This window comes from Nannospalax galili, unplaced genomic scaffold, assembly GCF_000622305.1.
Source record: "Nannospalax galili isolate Female #2095 unplaced genomic scaffold, S.galili_v1.0 scaffold77, whole genome shotgun sequence".
NCBI lineage: Eukaryota > Metazoa > Chordata > Mammalia > Rodentia > Spalacidae > Nannospalax > Nannospalax galili.
Genome location: NW_008341457.1, coordinates 573,635 through 590,072, shown reverse-complemented (window position 1 = coordinate 590,072; position 16,438 = coordinate 573,635). Strand labels below are relative to the sequence as shown.

The following is a 16,438-nucleotide window of genomic DNA, read 5'->3' as shown; positions in this document are numbered from 1 at the left end:
TTGTTTTGATTTTATAGGAGGAGCCCATAGTTAAGAAATTTTCAAGAGAGACTTTTAACTTTTAAGGTGTTTGAATTTTTTAAGGACTATGGGACTTTTAAGGTTGTACTGTCTGATATTGTAATATTAACATCATATCTTGGAGCTAAGAAATGGAAAAGTTGATACTGGATGTGGTGGTGTGCACCTTTTATCCCAGCCCTTGGGAGGGAGAGGCAGGTTCATATCTGCAAGATTGAGGCCACCCTGGTTCTCATCGTGACTTCCAGGTGGGCTGTGACTAGGGAGACCCTGTCAAAAAATCGGCAACAACAAAAAAAAGACCAAAGAAGAAATAGAAAGGTTGTGGTTTAATAGTGATGTTTGAGTGTCAACTTGACAAGGGGTCAGTTGTGCTGGATGGTTTTAGTTGTCAACTTGACACACCTGGGTAGAGGAAATCTAAAAGGAGGAATTTCCTTAGTTGGACTGGCCTGTGGCCATGTCTGTAGGGCATTTTCTTGATTGTTGTGTGATGTGGGCATTCGCTGTGGGTGGTGCCACCCCTGGGCATGTGGTCCTGTGTTGTCTAAGAAAGGAGGCTGAGTACAGGCCTGGAGAACAGGCAGTAAGCAGCATTCCTCCATGGTCTGTGCTCCAGGTTCCAGGCCTGAGTTCCTGCCTTGGCGTCCCTTCATGATGGACTGTGCTTGTAAGCCAAATAAACCCTTTCCTCCCCAAGTTGGTTTTGGTTGGTGTTTTTATCACAGCAGTAGAAAGCTAACTAGATGGTATAAACAGTAAGTATTCACAAGAAAGTTTGTCTCGTGAGGGTTAGCAAAGCAGCAAGGGCTCTGCACCTCGGGACACGACAGCAGCACTCATGGGGCTTTCGATTATTTGTTATTTATTTAGAGACAGGGTCTCCCTGTAGCCCCAGCTGGCCTGGAACTCACTATGTAGACCAGGCTGCCCTTGATGTCACAGAAATCCTCCTGCTTCTGCCTTCTGAGTGCTGGGATCAAAACTTTGTGCCACCACGCCCACCGAGTCTTCTTTCTCTCCTTTTCAAATGTGGCCACTAGTCGGATGTTCATGCCTTTGTGGATAGTACCATGTTCATGTACATACAGACAGCACTAAGTATTCTGGGAAGTTATTAATAACAAAATATAAAAATAGGTGATGAAGCCAGGAGGGGGAAGATGGGGTGGAGCACACTAGGGGGAGCTGCAGCGAGGTAGTAGTTGATGAATATACGTTATATAAATATATAGGACTTTCAAAGAAAAAATATAAAAAAAGAAAGCAACTGAAAAAAGTCTAACAAATCAGCCAAGAGCTGTGCTCAGGGATGTACCCACTGAATGCCAAAGAAAGTCTCATCTGTGTTGGGGGAAGGCAGCAGAGGCAGGGTGAGGTTGGTGCAAAGGACATCCCCGTGGGCCAGAGGTGTCAGTCGCTGGGACGAGACGGTGCAGCCTTGGCCAAAGTGCAGACGCAGCAGACTGATGCTTCGGGTGACAGGTGAGCAGATGCCCACAGCCAGGGTGGCCTTTCGGGGTGTGCTGCTATACATGGGTGAGCAGTTAGCCAGTGTCACTTGGATATGCAACCTGTAGATGCCACCACGGTGCACACGCAGCTGCCCCTGGTCCAGCTCTGGTCCGTGGGAAAAGGAGCGGCCTAAGGCTGGGCCAGCATCCCAAAGCAGCATGGGTTCCTTCCGGGGACCTGGGAGCAGAGGGTGAAGGAACAGGGGAAGAGGTTAGAGAGAGTGAGGTGGTCAGACAGACAGTGGGATGTAGGCCTAGGGAGTCAGATAAAGGGAGAGAGTGTGAGGTACTTAAAGGAATGGAGGAGAAAAGGAAGAGAGGAGGGAGGTGGGCACATGCACACTGGTAGGAAGAGAGGGAGAGAGAGAAATGAGACTAGAGGTGGGCAGAGAATAAGAGATGCAGAGAAAGAGAGAGAGCTGGGGGGAGATGGAGAGAGACAAATGGAGAGATAGAGATAAGGAGAGATGGAAAGAGAGATGAAGAGAGATGGAGAGGGATAAGGAGAGATGGAGAGAGACAGACAGAGGCAGAACTGCAGATAGACGGTGGTATAGTATATGGGGAGACAGATGAACAAACGGGAGAGAGAGAAAGTTCCGGGAGTTGCCTCTCCTGCCTTTTGCTCCTCCATCCGCATTATTAGCTGCCTCCTCTGTGTCTCACTTGAGCCCTACTCCCTTCTGCCAAGGAACCACGTGGACCCAAGTCAGAGGAGAGTCAGAGGGGTATGGCCCAGCTTCTGGAGATGCTTGGGAGAGGGACACATGATTATGGTTTGGACACTGGCCTTAGATCAGCTGGGATGAAGAAGGAAGTCAGGGAGAGTTAACCTTATGAACATCTTTGTAATGGTTAACTTGGCAGGGTCTAGAGGCACCACGGAAACAGACCTCTGAGCATATCCACGAGGGATCATCCACATTAGTTTAACTGAGGTGAAAACTCGCCCTGGACTGGGGTCCTGGACTGAATAAAAAGGAAAAAGTGCTGGCTGGAGAGAGATGGCTCAGCAGTCAAGAACACTGGTTGTTGTTGCAGAAGACCCGGGTTCGAATCCCAGCGCCCACATGGTAGCTGACGACTGTCCCTAACTCCAGTTCCAAGGGATCCGAAGGCCTCCTCTGTCCTCAGCGGGCATTGCACTACACCGGTGCACTTATCTACATGTAGGCGATACATGCTACACATAAAAATAATGGGGCTGGAGAGATAGCTCAGTGGTTAAGAACACCGACTGTTCTTGCAGAAGACTCGGGTTTGTATCCCAGCACCCACATGGCAGCTAACAGCTGTCCATAACTCCAGTTCCAGGGAATCCGGCAGCCTCTTCTGACCTCCGCGGGCATTGCACGGCATAGGTGCACTTACTGACATGGAGGCATAACACTCGTACACATAAAATAAAATAAATAAAATATTTTTTAAAAAAAGGAAAAAGTGAGCTGAGCACCAACATTCATCTCTCTGCTTCCCGACTACAGATGCAATGTGACCAGTCGTCTCACGGTGGACTGTGGGCTTGAACCCTGAGCCGGAATAAACCTCCATCCTCTAAGATGCTGTGTGGCAGCAGTGAGAAAAGGAGTGGAGAACATTGACCTAAACATCTTATTTCATGTTAGAGCAGCTCAAGTCACTCTCCAGAGGGGACCTCAAGACCCAGATATAGGGGACAGTCACTTTAATTTTTTTTTTTTTTACTTTTAGAGACAGGGTCTCCCTGTAGCCCCAGCTGTCCTGGAACTCACTATGCAGACCAGGCTGGCCTCGAACTCACAAAGATCTGCCTGCCTCTGCCTCCCAAGTGCTGGGATTAAAGGCGTGTGCCACCACGCCCGGCTCACGTTAATTAATTTTGAGACAGAGTCTCATTACACAGCCCCAAATGGCCTTCACTTGAAATGGCAATTCACAGCCTGAATGCCACTTTACCCCCTGAGCCATGTCCAGTCCCTCAGTGGGGACTCTAGGCTGTCATTCTACCCTGAGCCACACCCCAGCTCCTCACTGCCTTTTTCACTGTGATACAGCCTGCCCACTGCAGATGGTAGATCAAGTGGGTGGAGGAATGAAGGGATGTGAGTGGCTGCATCGCTGTGGTTGCTCGCCTTGTTTTTGGGTTCTGTAAGCTAAGAGCCTGTGAGGAACCGAGAGAGTGAAGGAGGTGGTGTGTTCCAGGAATCATGCATCACCCCATCTTACTTTTGTACTCTCAATCTTCTTTCCCTCCCTCCTCTTTCTCTTCCTCTCTTTCTTTTGAGACAAGGTCTCATGTAGCTCAGGCTGGACTGTAACTTATTATATAGGCAAGGATAACTTTGAACTCCTGATTCTCCTCCCTCCACCTCTGGAGTGCTGAACTGACAGGGGTGCCCCACCACGCCACATTTAAGTGGTACTGGACATAGGGCTTTGTGACTGCTAGGCAAGCTCTGCCCACTGAGCTGTGTCCCAGCCCGCTCTTCTTTCCCTCCCTCCCTCCCTCCCTCCCTCTCTCCCTTTTTTCCTTCTTTCTTTCCCTTATTTTTCTTCTTTTGTCATCATTATTACTATTATTATTATTACTATTATTAGTTTGTCTTTTTGAAATAGGGTTTCCCTGTAGCCCCAGTTGGCCTCGAACTTGCTATGTAAACCAAGTTGGCCTCAGTTTCTCGGAGATCCACCTGCCTCTGCCTCCAGAGTACTGGGATTAAAGGCGTGTGCCACTACACCCACCTTATATACACTTTGTTTTCCCCCTCTCTCTCTCTCTCTCTCTCTCTCTCTCTCTCTCTCTCTCTCTCACACACACACACACACACACACACACACACACCTTCCCTTCCCAGCCTTACCTGTGTGATTGAACTGCAACTCAGCCACCTCCCACTGGAAGAAAATACCAGAAAACAGAGAGAGAACATCAGCCACGCTTCCGGCACCCCGGCACAGATGCTTTCTTTCCTTCCATCCCTCATTACACTGGCCTTACTTGTGCTTTTTTTTTTTTTTTTTTTTCCCTTTATTTTCTCTGTTATCACCTCTTACAGAAGAAAATTGGTGCTGCCAGCAGGCTGCACACACAGAAAATAAAATCTTGAAAAGAATTAGCTTACTTTCTTGGAACTTGGGGAGCTAGCATACCTGGAGGCGCCGCGCACCCACTCCGGTTCCCATCACTTTTCCAAACACACAGGTGGGCTGTCGCTGGCCCTTCAGCCTCTGGAGCCCCAGGAACCCCCCACTGCCAGCTTTGTGAAGCCCCCTAGCAGCCTGCGGCAGTCCCGGGATGGGGGAACACCAGGGGACGTGTCATCCCCACCCTCAGGGCTGCATCTTTCCCAGCCCGGGATCTCCCGTTGGCTCCGGGGTAGCCGGGTTCCCCCGGCCCCTCCTGCACTCCAGCTTTTCTGTCCTTTCTCTACCACGTCTTCCTCTTCTTAATCCATCTTATTCAAACTTTGTCTTTTTCGTCCTTTGCCTGCCCTATCGCACCATCTCTGTTCCTGTCTCCCGGGTTCCCTAGCCCTTGTCCCTGGTCGTGTCTCCCGCCCCCACCCCACTTGCAGAGTCAGGTGCGCTCCTGACGCCCACCCTTCCTCCCCTTCCTCTACTCACCCCAGGGAGCTCCAGCCGCTTCTGTTGCTGATGCTGCAGGAAGATCTGGCGGCAGACGAAGCAGCAAAGCGCTCCAGCGGTGACAAGCAGCAAGCCATAGCGCAGGACGCCCATCCAGTTTAGGCGTGGCAGCGCCCAGGGGCAGCCGGGACCCTCCTCGGCCATCCCCACCTGCGGCAGGCGCTGCATCCTCTGATGACGGCAGCCAGAAGGTACCAGGAAACTGCCCTAACTTCATCCGAGCTTTTCAAGCTTCTGCCTGCCTTGGCCTGCCCGGAGATCACTGGGGATGTCCGACCCAGGGGAAAGAACTGGGCCTCTTCACACCAAGCAGGGAAATCCCCTGCAGCTTGTACCACCTTGCAGAGAGGCCCGCCCCGCCCTGTCCCTCAGGCACAGAACGTCTCATCTTCGGCTCTCTGCTTCTTGCTGCTTCTGCCTTGTGCTCCTTTAGTCCTTCAACAAACCTTCATTGACCGTCTATAGAGACTGAGCAACTATGCTTGGTATGGGGAGAACTACAGGCATGCTGAGATTGTGCAGTGCTCCCCAGATATCCCGGGATGGACCTGCCCACCGAGGGCATGACAGTTGGGATAATCTGTGGTCACTTCCATGCCCCCATTGCAACTAGTTCTCAGGGGGATACCTGTTCTATTTTTTGTTTGTTTGTTTTTTTGTTTGAGACAGGGACTCCCTGTAGTCCCAACTGGCCTAGAACTTGCTGTGTAGACCAGGCTGGCCTCCATCTCACAGAGATCCACCTGCCTCTGCCTCCTGAGTGCTGGGATTAAAGACATGTGCCACCACACCTGGTTTTGTTTGTTTTGAGACAGGGTCTTGCCATATAGCCTAAACTGGCCTGAAACTCCCCATGTAGCCCCAGGGTGGCCTGGAACTCACTGTGTAGCCCAGGATGGTATGAAACTTGCCATGTAGCAAAGGCTGGCCTGGAAGTCATTATGTAGCCCAGAATGACCTGGATCTCCTTGTGTAGCCCAGGCTGGTGTAAAACTTGCCAGGGCCCAGATGGCCTTGAACTTCCCACGTTGTCCAGGCTGGCCTCATACTCTGATCCTCCTGCCTCAACCTCACCAATACCAAGATTATAGGTGTGTCTTTATCTTGATGGCTAGAGAGTTGAATACTCTGCTTCTACCAAATTTCTGTGCTCCAGAGGCTGAGAAGGTAGCCTTATTTGAAGTCAACGTAGTGGTTGCTATTTATAAAAGACCTGCACAAGGTAGGGCCCATCAAGGCATGGTGGTGCAGGCCTTAATCCTAGCATTTGGAAAGCAGAGGCAGGTGGATCTCTGTGAGTTCCATGGAGGCCAGCCTGGTCTATATACCCTGTCTCAAAAAATAAAAACACCAGACATGGTGGTGCACATCTTTAATCCCATCACTTAGGAGATGGGCAAGCAGATCTCTGTGAGATGGACGTCAGCCGGGTGTACATAGTTCCAGACCAGCTGGGGCTACAAGAAGACCTTGGGAAGGAAGGAAGAAAGGAAGGAAGGAAGGGAGGAAGGAAAGTAAGAAGGAAGGAAGGAATGTAGGCTCTATGTGTTTAGGGCTGCCTGCACTTTCTTCTAGCCCCACTTGCAGCAGGAGTTTCCCTTCTTGTATTTCCCCAAAAAGATTTCAGAGGGGACACAGCAGTTCAGCAGTCAACAGTTTAATTAGAGCTAGTGAGGACTCAAGAATACTCTTTGGAAGGAAAGGAGGGTGAGCTGGGGGGCAGCAACCTTGTCCAGGGCAGGCATGGGCCATTCATCTTCCCTCTCTCTGGTCCCACTCCTCTGTGCTTCTCCAGGGTGGGCAGAGCCAAGAAGAGGTATGTGGTGGTTTGGATTAGGAATGACCTCCATAGGCTCACCTATTTGAACGCTTGGCCCCAGTTGGTGGTTCTGTTTTCAGAGGTTTTAGGAGCTATGGCCTTGCTGGAGGAAGCGTCACAGGTTTGGAGAGTTCACTGCCTTGTTCCCACTTCCAGTTTCTCTCTCCACTTCCTGTGCCTACTTGAAGATGTGAGCGCTCAGCTTCCCGCTCAGGCTGACTCCTGCCATGCCTCCCCAGCCATGATGGTCTCTTATCCCTCTGAAATCGTTAGCCAAATAAATTATTTTGGGGCTGACAGCCAGCTCAGTGGTTAAGAGCACTGGTTCCTCTTGCAGAGGACCTGAGTTCAGTTCCCAGCACCCACACAGCCGCTAACAAGCACCTGTAATTCCAGTTCCAGGGGATCCAACGCCCCCTTTTGGCTTCCATGGGTATTGCACACATGCACACATATGTACATGCATAAATAAGTGCATTTATAAATAAAATAAATCTTAAAAAAAAGATGTAGTGGGCTGGGGTGATGGCTCAGTGGGTAAGGTGCTTGCCACGTACCATGAGGACCTGAGTTTAATCCCCAGCACCCACATAGAAGCCAGGTATGGCAGTGCCTGTCTGTAAGCCCAGCTTTGGGGAGGCAGAGATAGGGGGATTCCTGCAGGCAGCTCACTGCCAGTCGGTTTAGATGAAATGGTGAATTTGAGGTTCAGTGAGAGACCCAGTCTCAGAAATTAAGGTGGAGAGTAATATTTTTTTTTATTTATTATTTTTATCTTACATGTATGAGTGTATTGTCTGCATGTATGAGAGCGCACCTGTGTTGTGCAATGCCACAGAGGTCAGAAGGGGGCTTCGGATTCCCCTGGAACTGGAGTTAAGGACGGTTTGTAGCCACCATGTGGGTGCTGGGAATTGAACCCTGGTCCTCTCCAAGAGCAGTCAGTGCTCTTAACTGCTGAGCCAGCTCTCCAGCCCCAGGTGGAGAGTAATAAAGGAAAACACTAAGGATGACCTGACCTCTGATGCCTCAAAAGACAACTGTAACCTCACCATTCAGTACAGACCACATGTAACAAAGGACTGTGGCATTTTCAGATTCTATAATTAGAAAAAAAATTTTTTTTGAGACACTATCTCCTTGTAGCCCCAGCTGACCTGGAATTAATTATGTAGACCAGGCTGGCCTTAATCTCACAGAGGTCCACCTGCCTTTGCCTCTCAAGTGCTGGGATTAAAGGTGTGTGCCTCCATGCTAGCTCTTAGAACTAGAAAATTTTATTTGAAGGTGAGGGATGAGACAAACCTGGTAGTGAATCTGTCATCTAGCACTGTAGATATTGACATGGCAGGATCAAGAGTTCATGGTCAGCCTAGGCAACTTATCCAGACCCTGTCTGAAAATGTAGAGGGAGGGGTTGGTGCCTGGCTCAGAGTAGGACGCCTGCCGGGAATCCCCCAGTTAGGGGCTGAGGGTGAGTGAGGCTCAGGGTAGAGTGACAACCTAGAATCCCCAGTGAGGGGCTGGGGGCGTGGCTCAGGGGTGGAGTGACAGCCTAGAATCCCAGTGAGGGGCTGGGGGCGTGGCTCAAGGGTAGAGTGACAGCTTGGAATCCCCCAGAGAGGGCTGGGGCGTGGCTCTGAGTCAGCTTCTCTGGGATCACGGGTGGGGAGCTGGCTCGGTAGCTCACCGTGCCTGCTTTCCTAGTTCTTGCAAGCCCCTGGGTTCCATCCTCATCTTGGGCTGAAGCCTAATGAAGTGAGCCAAAAGAAAACTTCATCTCAGAAATCTCTCTCCCGTGGCAGAGAATTCGCAGTACTACTCGCTTACTTTTTAGTGCTGTTGGGTGAGATCAGGACTTCCCCACCTGCAGGCGGGGCAGCCGAGATGGCTGGGGAGATTTCCTCCGCCTCTTCCTGCAGAGCTGGAGCCAGGGGCCCTGGCCAGTGGAAAGGATTGAGTGGATTGGCTCTCGGGATAAAAGGGGCGGGCTGGGGGCACAGGGGGTCTGATCTGAAGCCGCCGGACCTCCAACTCAGCCTCAGCTGCAAAAGGCTTGTCTTCAGGACTCTGGGAAACTTCTGCCTCCCATCATGCACCTGAACCCGGAGCGCAATTTTGAAACTGCAGATCCAGGTTCCTCTTAGAGGCAGCCTTTCCCTCACTTTTCCCTTTAACGGGTGACTTCATTGGGCTGCTCGCTGCACGGAGGCATACGCCGACCCTCATCCTTACACACGCACAGTACACTTGTACCCCACACATGTACTTCACAATACACCCCCCACATACACACTTCCACACGCACCCCCACATGCATGCCCCCACATGCACCCCATTATGCACCCTAAGCATGCATCGTACACATACACACCATTATGAATGCCACATATGCACCTCACACCTGCACATCCCCACATGCACCCCATTATGCACCCCACACATGCATGCCTCCATCTCACCCCCACACCTGGACACATACACACCTGTACATTCACCCCCACCATGCACACCCCTACACGCACCCCACACATGTACACATGTAATCAGGTACACATAAAGAAAAAAAGAAAAAAATCCACTCCTTATTTTCCACTCTGTAACATGCATAAAAATGTGTAAAAAGTAGCCAGGCATGGTGGCACATGGCTTTAATCTCAGCACTCAGGAAGCAGAGACAGGCAGATCTCTGTGAGTTCAAGGCCAGCCTGGTCTACATAGTGAGTTCCAGGACAGCTACAGGGAGACCCTGTTTCAAAAAGACCAAAAAAAAAAAAAAAAAAAAAAAAAAAGCACGCTGACCTTTGCTGGGGTTGTAATAGAATTTCAGAGGTTGCGTGGCTTAATCTTCTCAGAGTTCTGTAGCCCCGACGGTGGGATCCAGGTCTCTGGAGGGTTTGTAAAGACTGTGTTCTCATAGTCTTATTCCGGTGTCTTCACCTGGTCTTTTTTCCTGTAACTTTCCTGACAGCCTTTCTTCCTCTTCTTCTTTTATTTTAAAAAATTGGGGGGAGTTGGTGAGATGACTCACGGGGTAAGAACAGTGGCTTCTTTTGCAGAGGACCTAGGTCCAGTTCCCAGCACCCACATGGAGGCTAACAACTGTCCATAACTCCAGTTTCAGTGCATCAAATGCCCTCTTCTGGACTATGTAGGCGTTGCACACATGTGGTGTACTTACATGTGGGCAAAACATGCATACACATTAAATAAATAAATAAATTTAATTTTTTATTAGCATTGCTTCCTTTAAAAAATAACACGAAGAGATGGCTCAGCGGTTAAGAACACTGGTTGTTCTTGCAGAGGACCAGGGTTCGAATCCCAGCACCCACATGGCAGCTAACAACTGTCCGTAACTCCAGTCCCAGGGGATCTGACAGCCTCTTCTGTCTTCTGTGGGCATTGCACAACACGGGTGCACTTACCTACATGCAGACAATACATGCATACACACACATAAAAAATAGATAAAATTAAAAAAAAACATGATTACACTGAAAACTTTGTATAGGTTGGAGAATTTGGAAGTGGAGTGAATGCCAGATTCGCATTACAACAGTGAGAAGTTTCACAGTATTGTTGAAGTTTGATAGGACAGTTTTGTCAGCAAATAATACTAAAATGTTATAGTAAACAGAATTGTGAATTTACATTCTAGAATACAGTTACATATTTTTAGGTTGAGAATTATATCAGTTTAGTTGTTACAATACTTTCTTTTTTCAAACTTCTCAGATCATATTTTTTCTTTTAATTTTCATACATGTACTCTTGGAAATAGTTTAAACTTTCCTTGGAATAAAATGTGCTTCTTAGGTTTGTAAGAACTCAGGCTATACTCCGGCACTTTCCGGAATCCTTTAGTGTGGGTCTTAGGGCACTGCATCTCACACCAGCTGATGGGAACCATCTGGACACCTGATTCACTGTGGACTCCCACCACTCCTAACTCATTTTCAGCAGTGGTCAATAGGTAATTGGACTGTGTATCATCTAGGGAGATGACTTTGGCCAAAACTATGTCACCTGGGTGAAAATTTATACATTTCAACCTTGTCTTTTTCAGTTGCTTGGATATCTCCCTTGAGGATACTTCCTAAAAAAGAATTTTTTCTTAATATTTTATTTATTATTTTTATTTTATGTGTATTCGTGTATTGCCTGCGTGTAGGTAAGTGCACCGTGTCGTGCAATGCCCGCGAAAGAGGCTGTCGGATCCCCTGGGACTGGAGTTACACACAGTTGTTAGCTGCCATGTGGGTGCTGGGATTTGAACCCGCGTCTTCTGCAAGAACAGTCAGTGTTCTTAACCGCTGAGCTATCTCTCCAGCCCCATGGAAAAGAAATTTTAAGTGGTGTGGATCCAAGGTAGAGGATGTGTACTTTGGCAAAATGTGAACTGATCCTAGAGACCTTACAAGTGACAACAGCACCCACATCTGGAAGTAACTGGGACTCTGTTTCTCTCATCACAGATACCACAGGAAGTGCGCCTTTCTCTCTGGTCTTGGTCAGGCAGCCGCCAGCGGGGAGAGATGTAGCCATGGGGGCGGGGGTAGGTGCCGCTGCCCGGGCTGCCTTCCTCCAGGTTACACGGACGTTCACCCGGACGCAGTACTTCACAGGTGCTGCCAAGTCTGCTACTCTCAGACCGTGATTTTTATCTCTAGAAGTTCCATTAGGCGATTTACATTTTCCATAGGGATCAGGTGAAGGTACACAGGGGCTGTAGGAGAATAATAGAAAAATGATGGAAAACTCTTTGTACCTGGGAATGGCAGAGGTCCAACATCAAGGCCAGGGTGCCCAGGACCACGTGTGGAGTCAAAACTACAGCTGGCCCTCCGGGGAGGTGAAAAGTCAGATCTAGAGACTCAGTCCTCCCAAGATCAGAATCTGCAAATGGCAGCCCTCCTGTGTCCCCCAGCATAAGCCCAACCCAGAGGCAAGGCCACTGCCATGCACAACGTAGGACCTCAGGGGAGGGGCTGTGGCAATGCAGCCACTCAGAGAAGGCTGAAACTGCTGCCCACCACCGGGAAGTCCTCTGTCCTCCACTGTGGTCCACCATCAGCCCACCACCAGAGGAATTTGGAACCGTGGCTCTCACTTAGGGACCAATGCTCCAGGCTCACAGGAGGGGACCATAGCTCCAGGCCCATAGGAGGGATCACAATTCCAATTATGCTGGTTGTTACTATTTTCCTGTCTCCATTGCTCTGTCCACATTCATATACCTGTTTAAGACACAACATTTTGGCTTCTGTGCAGCAAACAGAGGTAACAGTTGCTTGCTGGCTTGACTTTTTCACTAGAGGGGCATCAATATTAGAGAAAACCATCTTTTGCTTTTGCTCAAGGAGACAGATGGATTGCGTGTTTGTTTGTTCATGGTCAACGTTCCGGTTGGCTTTCTTTGGTCTCTGCAGCCTTCCCTTCTTCCTCCCTGGCCAAGGGGAGCCGTGATGAGACCTCTTCTTACCCGAGTAGCCATTGTTGCCATCTTGGCTCTGCAGCCATTTTCTTTCTAACTCGCTATGTCCAGTGATTGACCCTTGTGCTCCTTGGTGGTCACCTGGGTAATGATGGCTGGCTGACCATGAGTGCACAGCTTGGTGGTTGCTCAAAGCCCAACCCTCTGTAAGAGAGGTGATCTTGGAGCACAGCCAGTGGGGTACCTGCAACAGCCTTCTGGACACCCTGGACAACCTGGCCAGCACTCTGAGAGAGGTGTCCCAGCTCCCACCCCCCATTGAGGGGCAAGCTCGAAGCTTGAGCCTTTTTTTTTTTTTTTGAGACAGGGTCTCTCTGTAGTTCCAACAGGCCTAGAACTTGCTATGTAGACCAGGTTGGCCTTGATCTCACAGAAAATCCCCTGCCTCTGCCTCCCAAGTGCTGGGATTAAAGACGTGTGCTATCGCACCTGGTCTATATCTCATCTTTTTATGTAGATACCAACCTATGGATTTACCATCTCATCCTTATGACCTGGTTTAATTATCTCCTTGAAAGTCCTGTCTTCAAACACAGTGGCACTGGGGGGGCATGACTGCAGTGTGGCTTTGTGTGTGTGTGTGTGTGTGTATGTGTGTACACATTTAGTTTTATTGAAGCAAATTGTACACTTTTAACATTTAAAACTGAGCACCATCTTCTTTCCTTTCCAGTGAAAACAAAAAATTTTAAAGTAAACAAAATTACAATAGAGAATGTCAATTCCAAATAGAATCCTGCAGGCTCTGCTGAGTGGTAGGGCTCAGGGCACCATGAGGAGAGAAGTTTATCTTTAAAGTGTCATCTTAAACTGCAAGGATGTCCATTAAACATCACAACTAACATGCCAAAAGAGAAGCCATGTTGTCAAAATGCCCACTTAACCCACCCAAACATCTCAAACCCACCCTTTGCTGACCTTCTATATGGGGAGTGGCCTGGGACAAAGGCCTTGACAAAGATGGCGCCGATATCCGGCTATGACAGTAGTAAACAACCAAACTGAGCATGTCTTGGACCTCCCCTCATCCCCGGGCATATTGGATACCTGTACTTTATCATCATCATCATCATCATCATCATCATCATCATCATCATTTGATTTTTAGACAAGGTCTCCCTATAGCTCCAGCTGACCTGGAATGCTATGTAGACCAGGTTGAACTCAATTTTACAGAGATTTGTTTATCGCTGCCTTGAGTTCTGGGATTAAAAGTGTGCACAATGTGCCCTTTTTTTTTTTTTTTTTTTACTTTCTTTTTAGTAAAGAAGAGTAGACAGGTACATGGTGGTAAATGCTAACTGTCCATATTCACGTAGAGACACATATCTCTGAGCTGATATGCAGAGAAAGGAGGGGAAAAGCTAGAATTCTATGCACCACCACACAGGGGCCCAGCACCCCCAGCTTCCAGCAGAGCCAAGGGAGCAGGAGGTGTGTTTCTTTCTTCTCACAGAGCACGGTGGTGGTGGAGTCCACAGTTTGAGACAAGAAGGGACCAAAATGAATTCAGAACAGAAGAGTGGAGGTTCTGTTTCTGTTGCACTCTGCTCAAGGTTACTTCCTCCAAATATGTTGAGAACCACCGTGTTGAGAAAAGAGACTTCAGAAACAGGGTGACTGAGCACAAGAGGGGCAGTGTGGGAGGGGGGAAGACTACCACTTGCTTCCAGGGACTGGAGGAAACTAAAAAATAAAATTTTTTTAAAAAGGAAGGTTGGAGTCCATCAGTGTTCTTTTCTTTCAGTCTTCTCCTTCATCCTCCTCTCCTTCCTCTCCATCATTATCATCTTCATCCTCTTCACCTTCATCCTCGTCCCCTTCTTCATCAACATCTTCCAACCCATCATCATCATCACCATCTTCATTATCCCCCCTTCACCTTCATCATCCATATCAGGAACCAAGTAGTACTGCAAGGGATCTGGCCAGATGTCAGTCCTTGATGACCTCTCCTAGTTCACCTGCGCCTGCATCATCCGGTCAGTGAACCTGGTGAAGGCCCTCTCTGGTTCTTCACACTGTCTCTTCCTGGTGGCTTTATTCTGTGTTTGACTTGAGCATTTCATCACATCCTTTCCAGATTCCCATTTGATTTCAGTGGAGTTTGAAGATGGATCACCACTCTCATTCAGATGAAATTCTTTGGAGAGAACTTTATTTTCTCAGCGTAAGGATTTTCATCAAACCAAAAATCTATTCTGTAACCTGATTTTATATCTGTAAATTCTGTCACTTCAACTCTGGTCAAATAATGCAGCCCCTTGTCATCCTCCTCCACAAGCAGCGCAGACACTTGTGGGCGGCTGACAAATGTTACCCCCAAATTTGGGATTTGAGGGATCAATTCTGACCTCTTCTGAAGAAATGGTTGGCGGAGTTTGTTATATTTCTGTTCTGTTTTCAAAATTTCCTCACTGGCTTGTTCATTAAGCCTATTTCTTTTTTTACTTCATCAATATGTTCGATTGCTTCTTGTTCTTTCTCTCCCTTCTGTGAGTCCGGGGAGGCCGACGAGTCGGCCAGCTTTGGGGCAGCCGCCTGCCATGACGGAGGTCGGCGGAGCAGAGCGCGGTCCCCGCATGGCCGGCTCCAGGAAGCTGGGAACAGGAGTCGGCCCCAGGTGCCAGCGGTTTAAGTCGGCCTCGGAGTGTGACTTTTTAAACGAGGTGGGACTGAGTCCATCGGTGACACATTGTGATTGATGACTCACTGAATTCAGTTATGGTCCTGTTAGTTTTTATTTTAATTATTTATATATTATACATTTTTCTTTATTTTTGCAAATTTCATACATGCACACAATGAGATATGATCGATCATATGTACTCCCCCATTCCCCCTCCAACTCCATATCTCTCCAGCATGCCCCCTCCCAACTTTGTGTTTGAATGCTTTGCCTGCATGTATGTAAGTGCACCATATGTGTGTAGTGCCTGAGGAGCCCAGAAGTGGGTGATGGATCCCCTGGAACTGGAGTTATGGATGATCATTAGCCATCATGTGGGTGCTGAGAACTGAACCCAGGTCCTCTGTAAGAGGAGCCAGTGCTCTTAATCACTGAGCCATCTCTCCAGTCCCACTCTGGTAAATTTTGGAGAGCCCAATCAATCTCCTCATGTTCCCAATGAGCATGTAACAAATCATCTAATTGCTGGGTTGCCACTAACCCTGGGCCACTGATTACCTGATCTTCCATTTGATTAGTGGTTGGAGACCTCTGTTCATTCCAATTCAAAAAGGCAACTAAAATAATAAATTATAAACAATATTGCTGTTCAGTGGTGGGTGAATTTGAAGAAAATTAATCTTCAAGTGAAATGTATGATTTTTTCATCAAATAAAAAATAAGGAAAACAGGGGCTGGAGAGCCAGTTCAGCAGTTAAGAACACTGGCTGCTCTTGCAGAGGACCCAGTTCTGTTCCCAGCACCCACATGACAGCTAACAACCATCTGTAACTCCAGTTCCAGGGAATCTGACACCCTCTTCTGATCTCTGCAGGCATTGCATAACATGGATGCACTTACATACACACAGGAAAGACACTCATACACATAAAATAAACAAAAAGCTTAAAAAAAAAGATACCCACTCCCAGGCAGGCCCAGGGGTTAGGTGATCCTACATAACTCCCTACTTGGGGGGTGGGGATTGTGATTCTAGATGCTGCCAACCTGGCAACACACACCTTCACAGTCTCTTGAGAAGTGGTGGAAGTTAAGGAGTTGGAGAGCTTGGGGCTGGGAGGATAAGAGGAGGGAGGGTTTGTGGAGGGCTGGTTACAGCTACAGGGAGCAGAGGGTTGGGCTGGAGGCAGGGCTGGGCTGTTAAAACCAGCCACAGTACAGGACCCCGAGGTCACTGCCACCTGCTGGCCACATCTAAAATCCATTTTCTTTTCTTCATCTCTTTTCTCTTTTTCCTTCCTTCCTTCCTTCCTCCCTCCCTCCCTTCCCCCTCC

The 16,438-nt window shown here is 48.5% G+C and overlaps 1 protein-coding gene and 2 pseudogenes across 1 annotated transcript; all 3 read right to left on the bottom strand.

The window, feature by feature from the left end:
- Positions 1-1,327: 1,327 nt before the first annotated feature.
- On the bottom strand, positions 1,328-5,327 carry Cd70 (CD70 molecule). Its single transcript, XM_008837235.3, has 4 exons — positions 5,139-5,327; positions 4,665-4,793; positions 4,376-4,409; positions 1,328-1,713 (listed from the first exon to the last, which is right to left on the bottom strand). Exons 1-4 carry the CDS (start codon positions 5,325-5,327, stop codon positions 1,328-1,330), a joined length of 738 nt encoding a protein of 245 aa, XP_008835457.3.
- Positions 5,328-10,793: 5,466 nt separating this feature from the next.
- LOC103737380 lies at positions 10,794-13,551 on the bottom strand (annotated as a pseudogene).
- Positions 13,552-14,233: 682 nt separating this feature from the next.
- On the bottom strand, positions 14,234-15,595 carry LOC103737379 (annotated as a pseudogene).
- Positions 15,596-16,438: the final 843 nt, after the last annotated feature.